Genomic DNA, 23773 nt, shown 5'->3' on the forward strand with positions numbered 1-23773 from the left:
CCTTCATAGAACGAAAAAAAAAAACACATCCATATCTCGGCCATAACTCTGTTTGACCTTCCCAAAAATAATTTAATTCCTTCGAAGAAGGCTAACACAATCGGATTTGGACTACTTAACCCTAAGGTTTATATTGCAAAAAGTTGACCTATTAAAGTTCCGCATTTATTATTATAATGTATTTTTTTATATGTAAAATAAAGACTTTAAAAAAATCATCTCTAGTAATAACAAAAGTATCGCTTCCGCTTTTCCTCGCGCTCTTCTTTTTTTTTTCATTCTCTCTGCACATACTCCTTTGCTATCATAGAATATATATTAACTTATTGCGGTGAACGCACTGTGCGCGTTCACACTTACTTAGACGAAAGCATAAAGTTACTTAGTTAAGGTGTGTACTCCGTATATTGTAAAATGACAAGTACTTTATTTTTATTCTTGTTGTTGTTCTAAATATACGAGACAGATATTTAAAAGGGGGGGGAGACCTCACACTAACCCAACCTATTTTTTTTATTTGTACTATGTAACATTTCCTAAAATAAAATACAACTTCAGCCTCGTGTATTATAATATATACACATAGTTAAATATTTAAAATCTTGTCAAAACATCTCATATATTTAAATAAAAATAAATGTTTAATTGTACTACTACACCTTGTAGAAGTAGTCTGAGGAAATAATAATGAAGGTCTCATAGTGTGAAGTGTTATTCTAAGCTACTAGCTCTATATGTCAGTCACAAAAATGTACTCTGTACATCTGACAAGAATATATGTGTACTAATATAGAACAGAGCAATCGTCAAAGGAAAATGAAAGAGAGTGAAATAGCTAATTCAATTATGCTGCTCCCCGTAAAGGGAAGGAATTAAAAAGTACCCCTTTTCCCCCCTACTTAATGAGGAAGAGAGAGAGAGAGAGAGTAATGTCATGTTCCCTGATCGTTCCTATTCAATCATCACGGAGTAGTATAGCGCTTGGATCCTTCTAATTGAATTCTTCCTCCATCATTCAGAGATCCCTTTAAAAAGGAACTTTCAATCTTCACTAGTGATGGGTCTGCACCCATATAATACCCCCTCAAAATGGGTATTCTTAGTCAGTGGTTCCCAAAGTGAAGGTTGTGACCCTTGTGAGGGTCGCAGTACACAACGAGGGGTGTACGGTAACTTCAGACATTTCGTATATAACCATTTCTTTTAAATTTATGAATTCTCATTTTGTACTCCTAAAGTTGGGGGTATTTTAGGGCCCACAGATAAATGAATAACTACTAAGAGCCCCTTACAACTCCCCCAATTGTATCCGAATGTTGGGGTAGGGTACCGCCGGATCCCAAAACGAGATGACCCAACCGTCAATACTTGAAGAAACTACTAAGATCCCCTCCTACCACACCCCAATTGTACCCAAAATGTTGTGGTGCTTTCAGGGTTTAGTAGTTCTCAATTCTTAGTTGTTTCTTAAGTATAAGCGGTGGGTTTTATCCTATTTTGGGACCTGGCGGTATGCGAAAACACCCCCACCATTTGAGGTATAATTGGGTGGTTGTGAGGGGCTCTTAGTTGTTTCTTAAGTATGGGCAGTGGGTTGCATCCTGTTTTGGGACATGCCAGTACTCTAAAACACCCCCAACATTCATAAAGTATATGCCCCGTTTCCTCATAAATTTATACGAAATGGATGTATACGAAACTGCTGTTATACAAAATGTCCTTATACTCAAAATTTTAATAGGAAATATCCTTATACGAATATGTTTTATACAAAGTTACCTATTATCACAACGGAGGTGTCGGGGTAGATTTAAAAAAATATATATAGTTTAAATTGACACTACTTTGACTAACCTCAAAACTTAAATAATGAGGAACGTACATAAATGGTCGATTTTTGATAGAACAACGGGACTCCAAATGATATATTAATCCCTGTATAGTCACATATTTTAAGGGTCAAACTCAAACAGATTTGTAAACCACTGTACTAAGTAAATTACTCATCGAGAGTTAGTAGAGGGTCGTTAAAAAGATGGAGACCTCTGGCAACATCATTAGGAAAATACAGAACAGGTCTCAGGTGAAAAATGCACATCTATCCTATTTGTCACAATCCTGATGAACCCTTGGACTTCTATGTCTGGGGGAGAGTTAAAGAGGCAAGTATGTACCACTTCACGGCACAGCGTGAAGTCCATCAAGGTCACCATAAAGCACATGGCTCCAAAGTCCCTTTCTACGATCAAAATCAAATCCTCCCGAGCATTCCGTAGGAGAATTGAGACGACAGAGGAAGTTATAACAGAGTATTCGGATCCACTAGGATTGTCCAGAACATGCCTCAAGTCTTTGTCGAAGGGATGAAGCAACCTTGGATTTCTATATCTGAGCGTAGTTAAAGAGGTAAGCCACCTCAGGCAATAGTATTTAGTACCTCTAGGCCACCATGAAGTGCATAAATATATATATATTTTTTTTTTCTGATACTGCATAATTTGGTGGAATGACTATTTATTTGAAAAGATATGCTTCAAAAAAAATTATCATTAAAATCCGAGACCGAAGTCTGTTCAGATTGTATGTATAAACCTTTATTGTAATGTCATCGACTCCGACACATTATTTTTTAATCATTTATTTTATATAATGTAGTAAATGTATGTTGTTTAGATGTAGTAAATAAATGTGACAGATGTAAAATCAAATATTTAGAATATAAGATATTGAAGAAGATGGACAACAACAAACGAAATGGATCAAAATCTATCTACTGCTAATACATTCTCATAAGCTTCTGAACATAATTTACGTACTCATAACCCAGAAACAACAATAGAAACAACCTCTCACTCTGATGACATTCACTATTCACAAGACATAAGTATTGAACTGGTATGGCTAGTGGCTGTTCTCTTCCAATTTGATAATTTAGAGATGTTCGAGAATTGTGACTCTTTGAAATTTGTGTAGTAAAGTTATAAGGAGAAGTTTACTTTCAAGTTTCATAAATTAGTAGAACTTAATACCTATTTATAATTTATAGCCATTTAGAAAAACACTTTAGGAACCCTCAATGTAAGCCTTAGATTATAAATAAGTTTTTAGTTGGACTAGGTACAAATTTTCCGACTCCTGACACCGACTACACCAAAATAGGCATAAACTCCGACTCTATTTCTCCTCATTTACACAAAGGTTAGATTTTGAGACAATCATTTTATAGACTCAAAGTTTGAAAGTTCACAATTATATTTAAAATCTTCACACGGTATATTATATATGATATAAATATTAATTAATGACTTATTTTATACTATTATAATATGTATATTTATAAAAACTTTTTCGCAAAATTCACACACAAAAAAAACCAAAAAAACGAATCCTATTAAGAATCCACACTAAATAGTTTTCAACTCACATTAAAACCTTCTCACACACAAATATTGAAAATCAAAATATAATAAAAAAAATCAAATTCTGATTGTAGTTTTCTTCATCACATTGGGAAAAATATCATTTACATATTTTATTGTTGTCGTCGTAGAGCGTGTATGACTTATGCCTCTGAGCCAATGATCAAATTGGATGAGCCACCCCCGCTACTACCCCCACCTCCATTTGAATCCCCTTCCATCAAAATCCCGCCAGCTGTAAGTCGACCATTCCCTTCAAGACATGTAAGAGTGTAACTCGGATCCGAAGTAGGACGCACCAAGGGATCCCCTGGCCCAGCTGTTCTTCCATCATTGCTCATATGATTATAGACGCCAGGAGGAGGAGGAATCGAGGATAGGTTGTTAGTCCTGTAGATCATCTGAAATGAGAAGGGAATTAGCTATAATATAATCACTCTACATATACGCAGAAACTACTCAGAAATTTGGGAAGATTATGTCATAAACTAATCTAAAATTCGGTCTAGACATGTTATATGAATTGTTTATAACGTCATGTGTGTCTCTAAATTATGCAAATCAATAGAATAACGTTATTTTATTTGATTAATGGAGTGACGTAGCTCAATGGATAACGCGCTAGGTATAAATTAGAGAAAAAGCGGGAGCAAGACATATGATGATATCAGCTGCCTGTAACATAAAATCCTTTTTTAATCGATACGCTTAGTTTTTTCTTTACAAGAATGACATCCTAATGTATATTATATACTTATTTCATATTCAGTCTTTCCCCTCCCCCTTTCTGGTTTTTTCCCCCGAATCGGTCCGATCTTTTTCAACATTCAACAGTCCTTCAAATAAGGACAGAATAAGTCAAATAAGTCAAACAGAGGGCAAATTACATAATGGTGACGTCATTATGGACGTCCGGAAATGTGGGTTTTTTTTTTGGAGAGGGCATTGCCCTTCAACTTTTTTGACATAATATTTAAAAACATTTTTTATAATTGACAACAACAGACTCTTAATTTTTTTTGAAGGAGATACAATTTAAATGAACAACCTTTTATTAAAAATATGACAAATTGACAAAAAAGAAAAAAAATTATGCATAACAATTACTTTTTTTTATTTTGATCACTATAAAAATTCTGCATAAGGGGTCCTAGTTATCTTTTAACATTCTGTACTATAAGCTAGGAATGACGGACAATAATTGAATGAATAATAGATAGAACCATAATAATAATACTCAATTAAACATTCTAAAGCCACAGAAATCTAATCGTTCTAGGGTGGTGGAGGTGAATGATGCAGCATGCACTGACAGGCCTATTGTCGAAAATTTCAATAGAATAATGGAAAATATCGAGATAGGACGTTATGTTTGGAGTCGTAAGCATCCCCAAGGAATTGAACATCGATCATAAAACCGTTTTGAATCATTTTTAAAAGGCTGGATACAAAAAGAAACTCGAATAGGCGTTATGAAGATGGATTCTCCTTAGCAACACCTTGTCAAACAGAAATGACCATACTTGGCTGTAATCAGATGATTGTAGCACTTCTTATAAAGGCATGAAATAAAGCGAATCTATAAATAAAACTTGTTTCATGTTTATATTATAGAGTGTACAATGAACAATTAAGCCAGGGTTTCATGAGTATGATCCCTGAGATTTTGGCTAACAGCCAAAAACTATTGAGAGCCCCTGATCTCTGTACTATACAGACTACATAATATGTACTTTTAGAGTGTAAACATTTTTTGTACAGTGAAATCCATTAGGAAAATTAAAAGTAAATCGAGCGAAGGAGGAACGAAAAGGAAAGACGAAAAGGATAATAATAAAAAGAATAACAAAAAATCCTGAAATATATATGTATATCTATACATATATGAGTATAAGCATTAAAAAATTCTGGGGGGAGGCTTTTGGAAAAGTAACTCGATGTATGTTCTGTAGATAGATTTAATATTATAATATGTACAAATACTACTATAGAACAGTGGTTCTCAAAATCCCCTTTGGGGTCATACATTTATCAAGTATGACCCCAAAGTACCATTTTTGACCGTTCATTCATTTTGATACTCTTTCGAAATGGAATCTGGTTGGGAGGACAATTGCTTATAACGTAGAAAAATAACTTGTGAATCATTAACTCTTTGGTTTTCATAGATTTCACACAACAGAGATTCCTACTTAGAAAAGTGTGTCTCATATTGATGTAAGGACTATGCATTAGTAAATAAAATATATTGCTTATTTTGAAGACCATTAATGTACTTCATATTCAAAAGGTTTAGTTCCCCATTTTTACGGAGTTTTTATTTAGAAACCCGGAAAAATCACGAGCAGCAAACTTCCGGTCACAGCGGATCACTAATAGATTTCGCTATGTCAGTGGTCCTTATGTAGAACTGAAGACACACCTTCTCCCATTCTGTCCTGCATATCAGTCCTAAAAACATATAAATTTCAGTCATTGATGACGTCACTCAACTTTACGTCTAACGTTTATTCAGTATATTGAACGACAAAAATAGCATCGTTGTTAAACATCCTCAAAAAGTGTAGTCGAGGAAGTTGGCATGAGGGCTCAAGGGCTGGGGGCAAAGGTGTCAAAAAAGAGTTCAAATGAGTCTCACAACGAAGGAAATGGGTTTCTTTCATTGGTGGTTTCAAAAGTGGGCTCTCTATCATCACAAGGACCTTTCCACTCACTTTTTGATAGCTTTTTGGATAGTCTATTGGTTGAGTCCTCATGGACATGAGAGGATTGGCCTGGGTTGTTTTCTTTAACTCCTCTTGGAACAGTTTGGCTTTTTTGACATAACCCTTCTTCCTCTCCAATTGGGACTTGTTGCCGGCGTAGACGGTGGTCCTGGAGACGCCCAACTGCTCGGAGTGCGCGAATGGAAATTCGTCTATCCCATTCAAGTGTCAATTTCTGGAGTTGTACGCAAGCTAGAGAGCTCAGATTTGTTTTGTTTTGTAACTAATAGTTTATACTTAATATATGTATATCGAAATATGAGTAAATTTCAATCACTCAAGAAACTTCATTAATCATTGAATTAGTAAGTTTTTAGATTTCAATGGCCCACCCGGTATATATAGAGATGATCATAGGAACAGCATCCAAGAAGAACATTTAATTCAATTTACCTAAAGAAAAGTAGTCTCTCCCAATTCCCCCATATCATTCCCGACCCCTATACATCAAATATGTACGCCTAACTAAATGAAAAAGGAGGAAGAGGGGGGATGTGATATTGTTTGAGAAATCACATCGAATTAGTGAGTGTCTTATCATCGTGATCAGGAGGAGGAGGAGGACGCAGCATGCTCAAAAGACCATTAAGAAGATGATTATTCCATTACTTACCTAACATAGTTGTTTCATAGAATTATCATTATTATTAAGAGGAGAAAGGGGACGGGGTCTTCCCTGCACTCTGTCTTATGTATGTTTGTAGGAACGACTCTGGGGAAGATGGTTTTTTTATTACCCAGGGGGAAACTAAAACTATAAGTACATAGATGTATATACAAGAACAACACCCTACGCCTTTATAGTTTTTCATCAATTAAGTGAGAGTTAGCTTACCTTCAGAACTTCTACTCTTGTTATTTTTGAACATCATACCATGTACCATATTTGGTTCGTTAGTTGATTAATAGTTAGAATATATATATATATATGATTGTATATTTAAAGTATTAAAGAATAAAATATGAGGGAAAGAGATTATTAATCCATATTTTAAGGGATTAGTAGCTCTTTGATGATCTTTTATGTCTCTTCAATCTGAGTATACTTCCTTCTTTGTAAAATACCTAATTGTTTTCATGTGACGTCACATTGTTGTTAATAAGGTGAATCATCTTCGGGGGTAAAAATAACCCCATTTTATAATAATTAGTAGTAATGTGTGGGTCCTGTGGGGCGGGAACCATGGGTTGAGCTGAAAATAATGTGTATTTTGGGCATGTTAAATTAAAAGAAACGGAAAATCAAGATGGCAACCTAAAAGAAAGGACCGGTTCTAAAACTAGACTGAACGTGTATTTTTTTTTTCATTTAGATTTGAAAGAAGTCTTGCTATGGTCTTAATCTCTCTTTAAGTCTTGGTCTATTTTGGATCTATAGTTGGGTGTTGCCTGAGCCTATGGTAAAAAAATTATTTTGGGGAGGCCTAATGTGACCTTCAAAAAATATGATTTGCCCTCTTCACTTTTACCAAAATAATAAATGGAATTTCGAATACATTATTTAGCTCATTTTTTTCTAACCTGAGTCGATATTAAATAATTTAATGACGTGTTTTTTAAAGTCATTTTTCTATGGGCCCTCAATTTTTTTTGACGCTCATTATCCATTTAAACAACTTAATGTGACACCTATTTTGACCAACTCTGATACTCCAAAGACCCCCCCCCCTCCAACAGCTGCGGTCTGTACGACAACACTTGATGTTAAAGGAAATTAAATCAAAGATGGGCCGAAAATATTCGCACTAAAAAAGTGATGAATCGAACCGAACGTTTTCAAGTAGTGATGTCAGGAGTATTGGAAGAGGTCTTTAATAAAGTCGTCATTGCTACATACGAGTATTAAACACGCACTTTATAATCTTCTAAAATATCTATAGGAAACTGATGCCTTAAACAGAAAAAAATGAAAAACTAAATTGTTACGTAATAATTAAGGCTATACAAAACAGGGTTATCTCAAAAATAGTAGCAATTATTTGATCCCTATAAAATGGATTCTAATTTTGAGTTTGTTTTCTTTCTTTTTTTCTAGAAAATGTGCCAAGGGGGTGGGATTGACTAAAGAAAAGGCCTACTACCAATTCGTAAAATTAATGACAAATGAATGTTGACAGAAAGGGTTTATTATCAGTATTTGTTTTTGATAAAATGATAAAAAATATTTATCAGCTAATCTTGTTGACGAGTACCATGACGAGACGTGATGGACATATCTACATAAATACATACATAGATATCAGCTCACTCATGCTTAAAAGATTTCAATAATTTTTAATTATTATCATTCAGTACAGTAGTCCCTTATACTCGAACATCAAAAAAGCAATAGGCACAATAAAAAAATGACACTCCTTGGGCTATTGACGTCGTCACGTTAGGAATGATTTGTATCAAAATGTCCAAATCTTGGGATTTTATACATGCAACAATAATTGATAAATTTCGTTTGATTATATTAATTATATCTACAAACTTTATTTATCTAAAGCAGTGGTTATCAACCTGGGTTCAATCGAGCCCTAGGGTTGCAGTGAGTTAGTCTCAGGGGTTCAAAAGAGGTCAAAACACATATGATTTGCGATGACAAGCTTCACTTGACCAATTAAGAAGGGTTCGATGAATATTCTTATGAAACTTCTCAGTTTCTAGTAGAGGTGGATACGATCTAGACCCGAGAGCGAAAGCCCGCCATCTACACCTCATTTTGCCCAACCCAAAAAGCACGTGCCCTGAACATGCCATCCCGACATTTATTTGTAATTCCTTTATAACTAATCGTTGACGTCATTTTCGATTTAACATCCTATGAAAAATAGACTGGAGTTGACGTTTTTGATTATTTGTATGTGTGCCAATTACAAATATATTTTATAGATAGTATTGTTATGAATGATTTCGTACCGAGAGACGTTAAACACCTAAAATGTATAATCACCTCAATTCCAATATTAGAAATTGAAAAAAGTTTAACTATATTTAAAGCTTCAAAATGAATGCGTTTTCATTATTTTAATCGGGATTTGATTCTGCGATATTTGACTTTATCAATTAGTTATTACAATCTGATGTTTTAAATATATTTAGCTCTCATGAGTATATATTAGAATACTTTCATTGTATAGATTCTCATATTTTTGCCCGACACCTCGTAACCAGACTTAGGCCAAAATCCGATATTTTCACAATGATCCACACCTAGTTTCTAGTGATACTATAAAATTTTGAGTGTCATCCCTGGCCCCAATATTTACATTAGAGCTCTACTTTATCATTTCAATTATAGTGGCAAAAAAAACTGTTTTTCGTAAACTTTTCTGAGATATTGGATAAAAAATAGTGTAGGATCGGTCCTCAACCAAAAGTGTCCTTATCCCCCTACACATACAAGTTGTGACCTTGAGGAATAACACCCAACTTTTTATCTATCTCAAAACTGACTCCCCCTTCTTCTTCACGTCATATATAAAATATTCATACTATATATAAATAAAGCCGGAAAGTCCTTCACAAGTAATAATATTTAATATTTAAAAAATAATAACAATGTTATATATGTGCTCTGTACAAGACATAACTTGTATGAGTAGATTGTATAAGTTACTATTTGAAAATCTCTTAATAACTCACCAATAATTGCAGTTAAGTAGCAGGGCGTCCGCAATATTATGTTTGTTTGTCTTTTTAAATATCCAAAAATTCATAAATCTATAGATATTTCCAAAAAAAAATTTCAAAAATTTGTTGACAAAAAATTAAGTTTTAAATATTATATAAAATAGAAAAAGATTCTAAAAGCCAATCCAAACTTTTCCAAAGTTTCATTCAACATTCCCTGGTACACGCTGTACGTAGAACGAACTCTGTGTGAACGTTGTATTATATAAATAAAAATTATTCATATAAATAGTTTGTTTTGTTTAATTTAATTTCTTAGGAAGAGAAGGGAAATAATTAATGAAAGCAATTTATTTAAATTGGAAAAATGTATTCATTTTGGGAATTTGAGACCGACTATCAATTATAATCTCGGATAAAGAATTCCCTCTCATATTAACAAAAATATACAGATTATATTTACATCCATCAAAGCAGTGTGTGTCTTGAACAACTCTTCCTTCCCACTATAAATATATGTATAATATATATATTGTATACATTGAAATAACCTTATTTATCAGAGCATATGTGACCCGTCAACACAAAATCAACATTGAATAAATATACACTCAATGAAAAATTCTCCATTTATTTCCCATTTACTTCATGAAGAGGGTGTAACAGGTCAATCCGGCGAACCTTTAACTGCATCCTGATGAATAAGGGAAGCAATTATAGGCTTGAAATTTTATTTACAAGTTCTAATAACACAAACGAATAAATTCATTTAATGTATCCACCATCTTCACCAATCATTCGCTCGATACGAGGCCTAAAGGATTTGAAGGCTTTGTGCACGTCCGCAGGGGAGACTTTGTTAGAGTATTTGATGATAGTGGCATTCAAAGAGTCGATCTTTTTGTGTGAATTGGCAAAAACCTTCCTTTCCAAGTACCTCTTAAAGAATTAATCCATGGGATTCGTATAGGGATGGTTAGGGGACCAGGTTTGGGTTTACCAAACCTTGGCAATGTTCTTGTTTATTCCCTTCTCCCCCTCCGTCCCCATCACAGCTGATTGTAGCTGATCTAATGAAACGTCATGAATCATTCTTTAAATGATTTTCAGTTTCTTTTTTTTTTTTTTTTTAAACATGCTCAAAATGTACACGATTTTCCTTAATAACCAAGCTAGTGAACCCTTAGAGAAAAATCCAGGTCCCTTATAGACATGGGAGTACTCTTTGGTTACGGGTCCAGACTCAATATTGAGAAAGATCATTCTGGGTTACTTTTATGTTGACGAACCTCATGTTTATTTCTTCTATTATCAAAAATAAAAGTGCTGTACTTAAGCTTACAGAGTCAATCTCCTTCTTTATCCAACCGTTCACTTGTCATTGTCAATAATGATAAACAATTAAGTGAGATAACACAACACATCCTTGGAATTAAGAAAATATAAGAAATCTGTAAGGAGATCCGATAGTCTTGATGAAGGGTAACTAGATCAATAACGTCAATAACAAGAAAAATGCAGAAAACATCTTCTACCTACATATCTAAGTAAGCAAGTAACTCGAATAACAACAGCCCGTCTGAAGAAAAAGAAGAAACAGAGAGTCAAGAAATAAAAAAATAATAATATTAAAATCTTTAGAGATAAAAGTGTAATTACACAGAAAGTTTTTTTGTGTTCTTGTTGTTGTTTTTTAAGAGCAACTGCAAAATAAATCTTTTAATTCCTACTCCTATCTTCAAAGGTATCTCCTAAATCAGGGATTCTCAACCTTTTTTTTTAGTGATGTACCAATTGTAAAATATTTATTTAACTCAAGTTCCCAGCCCCTTCCCACCACAAAGCATTTAGCTTTAGTGACAGGGGCGTACGCAGGAATATGGGGTTTTTTTGGGAGGGGGGGTTTTTTTGGATTTTTTTTTGCAAAGAAATCCAAAATTTTTTTTTTTTTTTGGAAAAAATAATTCAAAATGTTACATTTTTTCAGAGAAAAAGCTCAAAAATCTACAACTATTTATAAAAAAATTAATTTTTTCGTATAAAATCAAAGATCCATAGTTATTCTCAAAAAATTACATTTTTGGGAATTTTTTTTTTCCAAAACCTCCATATAATTCTCAAAAAAATAAAAGTTATAATATAAAGTGTTTTGAAAAAAAATTCCAGATGTAAGATTTTTTGGACAAAAAATTCAAAATCCACAAAAAATTTTACTTATAAAGTTTTTTGAAAAAAAATTGAATAGACAAAATTTTTTGAAAAGAAAAAATTCCAATATTAAATATTTCGGGAAAAAAAATCCAATATTAATTTTTTAGAAAAAAATTATTATTGGAATTTTGCTATTCACAGAAAATTAAATTACCTTTCAAATATTTAAATATTGAAGAAAAAAATATATAAATATTAAATTTTCTCGTAAAAAACCAAAATCCCTTAATTCGGGGTGGGATACAGTATATATGTATTACCTCAACATAAAAATAATCTGGAGCAAAAATCAAGAAAAGGAGAAAATCTCAGTATATTTTTATACTTCATATGTGCATACACACTAGAGGTGGATTCGATCTAGGCCCGAGTCCGAAATTCCTGGGTCTGAACCTGCTTGTTTTTCCATGCCCAACTAAAAGACGTCATTTTCTATTTGACAATTCTATCAAAAGTAATGGGAACCTTTCATCCCAACATGTATTTCTAATTCCTATACAACTAATCAATGACGTCATTCTCTATATGACAATTATGCCTTTAAGTGTTTTTTTGTGATTAAAACGTGTTTTCATTGATTCTGTATCTTGTTCTGAATTCGATATATCTACATTTTTAGGCTGTAAAATGATGAACAACAACACTCTTCCTTAGACCCTTATAACTTATTCATAATACATAGTGATGAGGAATATTATAGAAAAATATTCAATGTAGAACTTTAAAAAAATATGAATCTTCCAGGATTTTTGTTCAATTATATATTTTTTAAGTGATTCCCATATTGAAATATTAAAAATATCTACTCATCATGAATTGATCGCTTTATTGTTTCGATCTTTGTATCTCATTCCCAAAGAAGGAGTCCACTCTACTGCCTTATGAGGCTTGGTAGTTTTACTCGAATGAATTCTCCTCCCATCATCCCTGATGTAATTCAAAATCGGAACATCTCTTGAGATGGATAATCAAGTTAGAAGTATCTTCCTTCTAATGCATCGATCTTCCCTTCACGAGGCATGACGTCATGAAATTGGCATTCAAATCGGGGAAAATATGATGATACTCTTGCATATTTCCAAGTACAACCCCATAAAAAATGAGATCTCTACAAAATGGAACAAAGATCCTTGGAGTTGCATATTTTTTAAATTATACATTGAATCGATAAAGTAATATGTACCAAAAATGGTTAGACTTGCACAATTTTTATTATATTTTTGATCGATTAGGGACAAGAGAAGGCGGATAATTAGTGTAAAAATATCTTATTCTTTCCATAATAATAAAATACGGAAATAAGATTGTATAACGATGTATCAATATATTTTTAACACATTTTAGGGTCAAATATACTGTAACAAGGCAATTGAGCGATAAAATGCTTAAAGGCAATAAGGTTAAGTCCTTCTATTTGTTAGTTCCATTTTAACATTTAATAGTTCATTATTTTCCTATATATTTATCAATAAGGGGTTTGATTGTTTAGGGCCCTAAAATGGCCGACATCAACAATAGGGCGGTTTGTTTATCAAATTTCGACTATGACTACGTCCAGTTCAAAGTTTGAATAGAGACAAAAATTCTTTATTTCTCTTATAAGGATTAAAATACAGCATTAATCATTATTTTGCATTAATTAATTATGATAGATATTATTATAGCCCTATAAAAAATATAATTAAAGTTTTTTTCTAACACTAACCTCTGTAGGGAAAAAAAAGAAGAATAACAAGGTAATTTTGATCATCAAATATTCCTAACTTTTCTCTCTTTTTTTGTTCCATGGGACAATTTTAGAATCAAACTTTTTTTGCAGTTTTTATAGTTTAATACAAGTATGTTTTATCAAATTATTTACTGCAAAGTAACTAAAAATGCCTTTTAAGTATCAATATTCGCTCAGTAAAGAGTTTACGTCTTTTTTCATAACTTGACCCAATCTGCCACCTACAGATAACTTTGTAGGGCAATCAAATTTTGCATATGTAATTTCTATACTATTTGTCAACTTTTCCGCACTTGCCCTAATCAAAATTCGAAAAAAAAATAGAGTTGAAAAAGGAACTCCCTAATCAACAGTGATGACGACATCACGTCAAAATGCTCCAATACAACATTTTATAATAGATTTTGTGACCATAGCTCTTACATCTGCCCTAGTCTTCCCTACAATATACAGGGTTGATCTTATTTATTGCTATACATTCTATTTTGTTAGATTAAAATTTAAACAAGAGGTTTTTTGAGGACATTTATTTAACAAGATCATCTGAAAATAGTGCTTGACACAACTTTAATTCAATATATGTAAGCCCTCAGCTCCAATAATTGCCTAAATAAGAGGCACAAATCTCTTGCATACCTTGACTATGTAGTCTGACTCGAGATTGGTCCATTCCTTCTTTGTGGAAGCCTCTTTAGCGACTGAAGGACACACTCTCTCCTCTAGACGCGACTTAATGGTCGAAGAGGTTCTCATCTGGAGAGGAAGGCGACCACATGTTGAGGTCCCTAAAGTCCGGAAAGTTGTCTCTGAGGTAGGCCTGGTTTATAGCAGTGTGATGACACTGAGCTCAGTCTTGATTCAAAACAAAGTTGCCCCGGACTTTTTTCTATCCACTTTCTTATAAAATATGTAATTTTAACATCTGCCTTAAGACTTTCCACAAAAATGGGAGACTTCACCTGTGCTGGGCACTGGATTTTTTGTTCTCAAGACCTTTCTCACTGAAACTGAGACACTATCTGTATATTCGGTTGAGATGAAATGGCTGTTCTGCTTATTCACAGTGGCCTCAACGCTTCAGAAAAGAGGACAAATTTTCTCCGAATTTTTGTTGGCCTTAAGAAAATACAGAATCTTCTTTGCTCTTTCCAACAGTCTCAACTTGCTCTGTTCCGAATTGAGATATTTTGTCGTTCTCCTCCTTGATTTTGCATCAATGTCCTTCCTGATTGAAAATAATAAAATGTGTACCAGTAGATAAGATCAACCCTGTACTCGTGGACATATTACTAGGAGAATCTCTCCTCAACACCTTTGATGGATACTTATCTCCACAAAGTACTTCCATTTTGGAAGTAAGGTGAATAAGAAAGCGAGATACATAGATTCCAAACTATGCGGAGGAGATTCTTTCTTCAATATATATACAACTGCTGCAATAATAAGGCATGCTCTGCTGATAGAATCACTGAATGGAATTGTAGTCGGGTATACACACTAAACACCTTAATGGAGACGACGATAAGTACAAAATAGTAAAAAAATAATATATAAAAAAGAATCTCTTTGCATCTTTGCCGACATTGGGAAAATTAGTCTCTTTAAAAGGCGGTGAGAAGAAGCCTTCGTCACATTATTAATTATAGGCTAGTAGTCCATCTCTTTAACAAAGTAACGAGTAGTCAGAAGAATAAGTAATAATCAGAGTATAAAAGGCATTTATTTATGTAGTTGCTTCAAAGTTAGGAGTCACTATTCAAGGGCGTCCACAGGATTATATTTAAGGGAGGGGGCGGTTTTTGTTTATTGAATTTTTTTGAAAAAGAAACAAACAAAAACTTTGCAAAATCCATAGCTATTTACAAAAAATTTCAAATATAAGATTTTTTCGAGAAAAAAATCAACAATTCACAGCTATTCACACAAAAATTAAATTTAAAAACAAGAAATTCAAAAATCCGTTGCTGTTCACAAAAAAATTTCAATATTAAATTTCAAATGTTAGATTTTTTGGGGAAAAAATCAATAATCCACAGCTATTGACAAAAATTAATTTTTTCAAAAAATTCAAAACTTCATTACTGCTCACAAAAAATTTCAAATATTATATTTAGAATGAAAAAAAAATTCAACCATTCACGGCTATTTACAAAAATTAAATTTTTTAAAGAAGAAAAAAAAAAAAAAAAAAAAAATTCATATTAAATTTCAAATATTAGATTTTTTCGAATAAAAAATTCAATAGTCCACAGTTATTGACAAAAAATTAATTTTTTTGGAAAAAAGATTAAAAACTTCATTACTGTTCACAAAAAATTTCAAAATATTAGATTTTTTCGAAAAAAAATTCAATAATCCACAGTTACTGAGAAAAAAATAAATTTTTTGCCAAAAAATTTAAAAAATCCATTACTATTCACAAAAAATTTCAAATATTAGATTTTTTGGAAAAAAATTCAATAATTAACAGCTACTCACAAAAAATTAAATCTTTTGAAAAAAAAATCAAAAATCCGTAGCTGTTCACAAAAAATTTAAAATATTAAATTTTTGGAAAGAAAAGAAAAAATCTAAGAGTGAAACCCCAAGATCTCTTGCATGGCCCATATGGACTTGGGGGTACTGGACTGTATTCTTTAACACCTCCAGGTCCATTTTAGCCTTTTAGACATATCCCTTGTTCCTCTCCAACGTTTGGGACTTGCTGACAGCGTAGAAGATGGTCCTGGAGACGCCTAACTGCTTGGAGTGGGCGAATGGAAATTCATAAATCTCGTTCAAGTATCATTTTTTCGACTTGTACCTAAGCTAGAGAGCTCAACTTTGTTTTTGTTTTGTAACTAATTGTTGATGCTTTAATATATCAAAATATGAATAACTTTCAATCCCTCAACCTTCATTAATTATTGAATTAGTGAGTGTTAAGATCCGTAGTGAAAAATATAACTTATAAAGGATGATTCAAAATTGGGACATTTTACATGCCTCGGGACACCCTAATATATATATAAATTATTATATATAATGTGGTTTTCATTGTCAGACAATGTCTTTTAAAAAATAAGGGGGAGACGACGTGAGGCATCAAGTCATGACCTTATGTCAAAGTTGCCATCAGTAACAATTTTTTAACACTTATACTATTTATTTTTATGTATTATTATTATTGGAAGGAGTGCTGTTTGTTGATATTGATGATAGACAGATCCATGGATGACTGCAAAATATACATTTATGGAACAACTATCTAAAGGGTGGAGGCATCACCCAAAGACTGAGTGATGAAAAATTAAAAGAAACAATAAACGAGTCTCTTTCTGTCTTCTTTAAAGGGAATATTAACGATAGTAAAAACAATTCTCTGTATAATGATGGCGATATGTTATTTTTCCCCTCTTTTCCGTCTTATCAATTCTTTCTCTCTCGTCTTCAAATGGATAAGAACACCATTAATAGGGATGTACACACTATATTCTACCTAAAGTAATATAAATAATGAAAAGTCTCCTCTGATAAATAACTACAATTAGCAAGAAAAGGCCACCATGAAGAAAAAGAAAAGAAAGATAATTTTCTCAAAAATATTACTAGGTGACCCATGAGTCTTAGGACAACTTCAACAGTCATGAAAGTACACACATATTTATTTCTCGAAATATCTTTGTACACCATTGCAGTCAACCTAAAATTCCATACAAAATGAATCCCTGTTCATTCCACATGGCAATCATTTGCGGCAACTACAGCTTTCAGACGTTTCGTAACTGCTGTACGGATGGTCTCATCCGACAAGTCTTCCATGCGGACACTATGGTGCCCTTTAAATCGTCGACACTGGGATTAGAAGTCCCACAAACCTCCCTCTCTATAATAGACTATATGGAAAGGTCTATTAAGTTGAAATCTGGGGAAGAAGGGGGCACATGTCCTTGCACCAAAAGTGTTCGAAAGTGGTTTGTTTGACTTCACTCTTGCACATACCTTGCAGTGTTTGAAGTTTCTCTGTCCGTCTGGAAGCAGTAAGACTTTCCCAGTTCTGGATCTAGGGAAGTATTTGGAACTATAGCATGTCCAGATAGACACATTAATTGAACTCCCTGTTTACCAACAAACAATAATGGAGGTTGCCTGACTCCTACACCTAAAATATACACCCGTCTATGAGAAATATTAGGCTGAAATTTTTGTTCCTGTATACAATAATAAGGGAAAGTTATCAGCCTAACAATGTATAAAATATATAGTGTTGAGACTCGGCTTGAAACAAATTAGTTTTTGGTTGGGTTTGAGTAATAATTCTAGTCCGATTGTGACCAATGTCGTGTACATATTTTTTGAATCTCACTCTTTGAATATAATATTGTCTACCCTGCGTATCCACTATCCTGTTATACTAGTTATACACGCATATGAAGTCTTTCGACTGATTGAAACAGACACTACCTCATCAAAAATACATTCATAAAATTGGTCTAGAGAGATGATTTTTGTATAGAACTTGTGTTGGATGGGTCTAAAAAAACTAAAGAGGTTGTATTCTTTCTCGTCTGGTCCTTGTCGGTCTTTTATGGTAACTAGAACAACTGAAATGACGTAATTGCTAACTATGTCATTGCAGCTCAATCTCTTTCTTTCAAAGAGATGAGATACCTTAACTGAGGGACCGACTAATCGGTCCGTGAAAAATGTCAAAAAAGATCGGATCGATAAAAATAAAAAAGACTGAAAGGGGGTAACTGGAGGGACACTGACTAGAAAATAAGTCTTTGGACTCATCGAACACTACGTAGGACTAATCGAACCCGAATTTTCCCAAGTGACCGCTCCACATTGGACTTCTTTACAGGGCCAAAATATGTAGTTACTTTCCGTAGAGAAAGAAATATACTGAGGTGAGAAGGTTTTTTTTTTTTTCCCTTCTGATTTTAAAACAACGTCTAGTAGTAGACCAAACATAACAGCTGCATTAAACTTCTCAAGATCATAGTATATGTTTGTCCAATTGAGTCACTTGTATATCTTTACTTATCAATGGTTGGGTCCAACATTAATTATAAGCATTGTAGAGTTTTCCGACCGAACCTCTACATATACAGAATTCACAATTTGTAGATCTTAAAGTTTAAGAGTAGTGTACATACTTAATGCTTACCTTATCAGGCATCAAGAGGCCATCAAGATGATGCTGCCCCTGTCCTTGACGTGGAGTATGCCCTCCTCCTCCCCATGAGGTCCCAGACGGATACGAATGAATAGGAGTCCCATAATTGTTCGCAAAGTCATTCTCCGCCTTCACAGGAGGACTAGCAATGAGAGGAATCCCTGGCATGGCTCCATATCCAAGAACCTTAACCATGGTCTCCTTTTCACTATCTAAAATCTGTCTCTTCTTATCCTTGCACCTCTTGTTTTGAAACCAGACACGAATCACGCGATGTGAGAGAGAAGTCATCTCAACCATTTGCTCTTTGACATTGGCATCAGGTCGTGGATTGTTGTTATAGCACTTGTTGAGAATACTCAACTGTTTCTCTGATAGAACGGTGCGAACGCGGCCTACTCGACGATTGGAGGACTTGGAAGAGGACGACGACTTGTAGTGGGCTGTGGTAGGAGTGGCAGTAGTGGAGGAAGAACAAGAGGATGAAGAGGACGAGGGTTCATCAAAGCCACCAGAGAAGGGAGGACCTCCACCCCCACCTCCTCGCTCTCCGCGAAGGAAGCCCTCGAAGGAGCCCTGAGACTCATCTGAAATTAAAGAAGTCATAAGTAAACAGATTCATTCTATAATATTCATATAATAAACATTCATATTCAATAAGACTATGTAAACAGGGGGAAGAGTTTGGAGTAGAATGGAGAGGGGGGAAACTTTTAAATGAATAATAAGGAGAAATCTTACAACAGGAGATATGTAAATTACTTTATAATTAGTAAATCTTCCCTTGTAATACGTATATTATATATATTTCTAGATATGTATATACAACAGGGTGGGTAACACAAAATAAGGTCGTTCTATATATTATACAGGGTGCGTTATTGAAAAATCGACACTTTGAATGACGCCGATAATTTTGCCTTAACAATAGGTGCAGAAAACGTTCTGAGCGTTTTTTCTCTTTATTTTGACAAATAAATTAACGTAGTTAGAATTATCCGACTTAGATGATTCCAAACAGTTTTCTAGCTATTCTTCAGATCCTGTACAGGAACGGAATAAGTGGTCCAACTCCACAATTTTCCTTATTTTATCGATATTTTCCTCATATCCATATTACCAGAACGGAATAATTGGAAGCACCGCTTTGCTGTTGCATTTGATACCGTATTGGGTCCATAAACAGCACAGTTTTTTGACCGCGTACTCCACCTTTTCACCTTGGTCGTAGTGATACAGAAAAATATATCGAATTTTCCCTTTTATTTTCTTCAATTTTGGAACGCTGTAACACAAAATTCCCTTCACCAAACACAAAACTGTAAATGAACTATTTTTAAGTGTTCGCTTAACCTTTAAGCTTTTTTTTTTTTTTTTTTTGATACAATGTATTAATTGTGAGATATAGCTCATTAAAGACATCTAATGAAAAACGCTCAGAACTTTTTACTTAATCTAATATACATAAATAAATGAAGTTTATATGTTGTTTTTGTTATTTTTGGTTCAAATTGAGGGTCTTTTTGAATTTTCTAAATCAAAATATGGAATATTTATTACTATAAAATGCATTAAATCTTTGTTTTCTGTTTGAATAAAGATGGAATATTGCTCTTGCCTCATATAATGTTTGTTCGTCAATCCATGAGTCTTTTCTAGTATGAATAATACATCATGCCTAATGATAATTACAAACGGAGAATTCATTACATAGTGAGATTTCGTTGGTGTATGAATTGAAATTTTGGGGTATGATTACATCATTTTTCCAAAGAAAACAACCATTTTGATAGCGTTTTATAGTAACATCCATTAAATATTTTGATTAAAAAATTCCAAGGGAGCATCAATTTGAACCAAAAAAAACAACGTCTAAATCTCATTTATTTATTTATTAAGGCGAAATATCCTTGGGGCAAAATGGCTTTAAGGCAAAATGTTCTAAAGGGAAAGGGTTTAAGTCAAAACGTCCTGAAGCAAAATTAATTAGCGCCACATTGAATATGGTACTTTAATAAGTTTCATTTCGGAAACTAGATAAGTTAAATTAACACAACTTTGTACACCAGTTTCCTTCATATTAATGAAAAGGGTTGTTATAAAACTTGGTTTTTTTTAGCCCCTAACATTGGCAATGTCAAAATTGAGTCGTTGCGTTATTACGTTCCAAAAAGTAATCCTGTTCAACTGGTGTTAAAAGAAAATTCGTCCACAGAAGAGTGAGGCCGAAAAAATTACTCTACGATTTAATAACGACAGCTTTTCTGTCCAAGATCTATGACTGTGGTGTATTGTACAAATTCAGTAATCTCTTTTCTTTCTTCTTTTTTTCATCTCCCTTGAGTGGCTTATATATATATATATATATATTAGGGCTGAAAAGGTACGCTTAACTCACGGTTCGGTACGCTATAACATCAAATTGTTTTATTTTTAAAAATAATTAATGTAGTCTTTCATGTTTTTTTCGATATTTTATTCTTTAATAATTTTTTTTTGTACAGATAAATTCTTTCGAAGCACTTAATATCTCTTTAAAAAAACAAAGGTTGGTATAACATTTACAAGGGTTATTTAATACTATAACTATTGTACATATTAATAATTTCTTTTGTCAAAAGATGAGCTTGTTCCGAACCGAACCCTAACATGTATATATATATATATATATATACATGTAGTCTTCCTCTTAAATTTGTAAGATTCAAACTCATTACGTCACAGAATTAGCTATTTTTTTAATATTATTTTTCTTAAAAACAGTGTCGCGGGGTATCTTGGTCATAATCAACAAAATATCGGGTTAGAAAAAATAATGACTTAACATCAAACCGAGCTATAATTTTTTTTTGTATCGGATGAAGGTATCAACACTATTAGAAACAATGACCCCACATATCTATAGAAGTACAATAAAATGGACATAATTATTCAAAGAAGCATAAAAACTTTATTTAGAATCTTTTCCGTAAAAATAAGAAATTGTAATAAAATTAAGGTCATTTCTCTTTTTCTTTTCTTTTGTTTTCCCTTCCTTTTCTCCTTTTTGTCTTCCCTTTTCATCTTCCACACTTATGGAGAAAAAAAAGGAAAAGAACATCTACTTAAACAATGGGGGAAGAAAAGGGAGAGAGAAAAGAAGAAGGAAGGAAGAAAAAAGGTCTCCATTTTGATAATTTTATTATTATTGAAAGGCGTATTCAAATAAAAAAAACTCTTTTGAAGCTTTTTGACAAATTTATAATATATATATTATATAATACGAACATATTTACAATCATCATTACTCAACATATATATCTAGATATAAAAAAAAGCATCATGGCAGTTGATTTCCCCCAACCCCCTCCCCACGAATGCTATGTATTATTTGTGGCACGTGAGGTGAAGGAGGGTATATTGTTACGCGAAACGTAACTCTCATCATTATGATTCATGATAGATAATAAAATTATGATGGTTTTGTATATGAAGAAGAGAAACTCAAAACCATGAAATATTATTCCCTTTCTCTCAAAGGGATACAAATTTGATCTACGTACTAATATCTATTATAGTATTTCAGGGATACTTGATGAACTGGTGTTCCAAATACGGATTTTCTAATTATAGTACTTACAACTCTAAGCAGTGTTGGTTTTAAGTGTGCATAGAGTAAGGTATGGGATTCTAGAGACTTGGAATCATCAGGCAGAGCTTATATTCCCACATGAGGGGAATATAGAAGGAGTGATAGGCTGACAAAAAGAGCAACGTTGCTTAAATAAGCAATTTCTTCCCCCAAAAAAAAAAAAGGGGAGTAGGGTATGGATTATAAAAATCTGAAATAATCATGCATAATTTGTATTCCCATATGAGGGGAATACCAAAGGAGTGATTTTACCCGTAATCCAGACTCCATTTATAGAAACATCATTCTACCTTCCTTTTGCTTTGACGGCCCACCTATAATTAATGTGCAGGGCGACGGCTCATAAATTAGAATCCTCATTGAGGCAGTCTAGCCTCAGTTCTGAAAGTCAGAAATTTTTGTACTTGACGCCATTCGAAAGAGCTGACAAAAAGCTACAATATGATGCTTATTTTGTTGTAGTGTGATCATAATGTCCGAGCAACAAGCAAAACGGGTGAGGGTTTGCGATCTCTCCCGCTTACAAGTCGAAAAATTAAGGCTGTTCTGTACAGGAAAAATGATCGCTTCTTGGTTGAATCAAGAGCTCAGGTCGAGAAAACCTTCAGGACCAAATATGTAGCTCAGACCATGGTCCTCGGCATCATGGCGTCCGACGGTCCCTCTTCTTCAAGACTAATAAGAAATTCAACACAAATTTTTCCTAGAAGCTCCTCAGGTACCATGTCTCCCCATGGTTGAAGAACACGTTCCCTGGCTACAACTACGTGTTTACTCAAGACGGCACCCCGGCACACACGTCCAAGAAGGTGCAGTATTTCTGCAGGGAGAACATAGCTGCCTTAGGGGCGTCAGACTTCTGGCCTTTGTCTTAACCGACGTGAATCCCCTGAACTTTGCAATTTGGTGCGTATTAAATTATCTAATTTTTGAGTCCTCAACCTGTAGAAACAACTTTTGTTCCAGAGTTCTTTCAGCTATGAGTACACCAATAAGGTATTAATATGTAGATATATTAATTGTGTACCTTAATACACTTATTCCATATCTTAGAATAATATTTACCAATGTACAATATAGTACTCTTTATCAATCCGTCTCAATATGCACTAATCGAATACAGTATGACGTTATAAGATTATATTATTAAGTAGATATATCATCAGGTGTGTTCATTAATACGTAGACAAATATGAAAATAGCTAATTAATTAATGAGCAATATAATAAACCTGAAACA

At 33.4% G+C, this 23773-nt stretch overlaps 1 protein-coding gene across 2 annotated transcripts in view; it reads right to left on the reverse strand.

Moving 5' to 3' along the window:
- Nucleotides 1-3234: 3234 nt before the first annotated feature.
- Nucleotides 3235-23773, reverse strand: part of LOC121123183 (insulin gene enhancer protein isl-1) — a 62083-nt gene continuing 41544 nt past the window's right edge. Inside the window, exons 4-5 of one of the 2 annotated variants that reach the window (XM_040718308.2) lie at nucleotides 18895-19490; nucleotides 3235-3820 (exon numbers count right to left, since the gene is read on the reverse strand). In XM_040718308.2, coding sequence (XP_040574242.1) covers nucleotides 3563-3820; nucleotides 18895-19490 — 854 coding nt within the window. In that variant the 3' untranslated portion in view covers nucleotides 3235-3562. Of the gene's footprint in view, nucleotides 3821-18883; nucleotides 19491-23773 lie in introns of both variants that reach the window. The other variant, XM_040718309.2, reaches the window with a different exon arrangement.

Source organism: Lepeophtheirus salmonis, chromosome 8 (genome assembly GCF_016086655.4).
Source record: "Lepeophtheirus salmonis chromosome 8, UVic_Lsal_1.4, whole genome shotgun sequence".
In the NCBI taxonomy this organism is placed as follows: domain Eukaryota; kingdom Metazoa; phylum Arthropoda; class Copepoda; order Siphonostomatoida; family Caligidae; genus Lepeophtheirus; species Lepeophtheirus salmonis.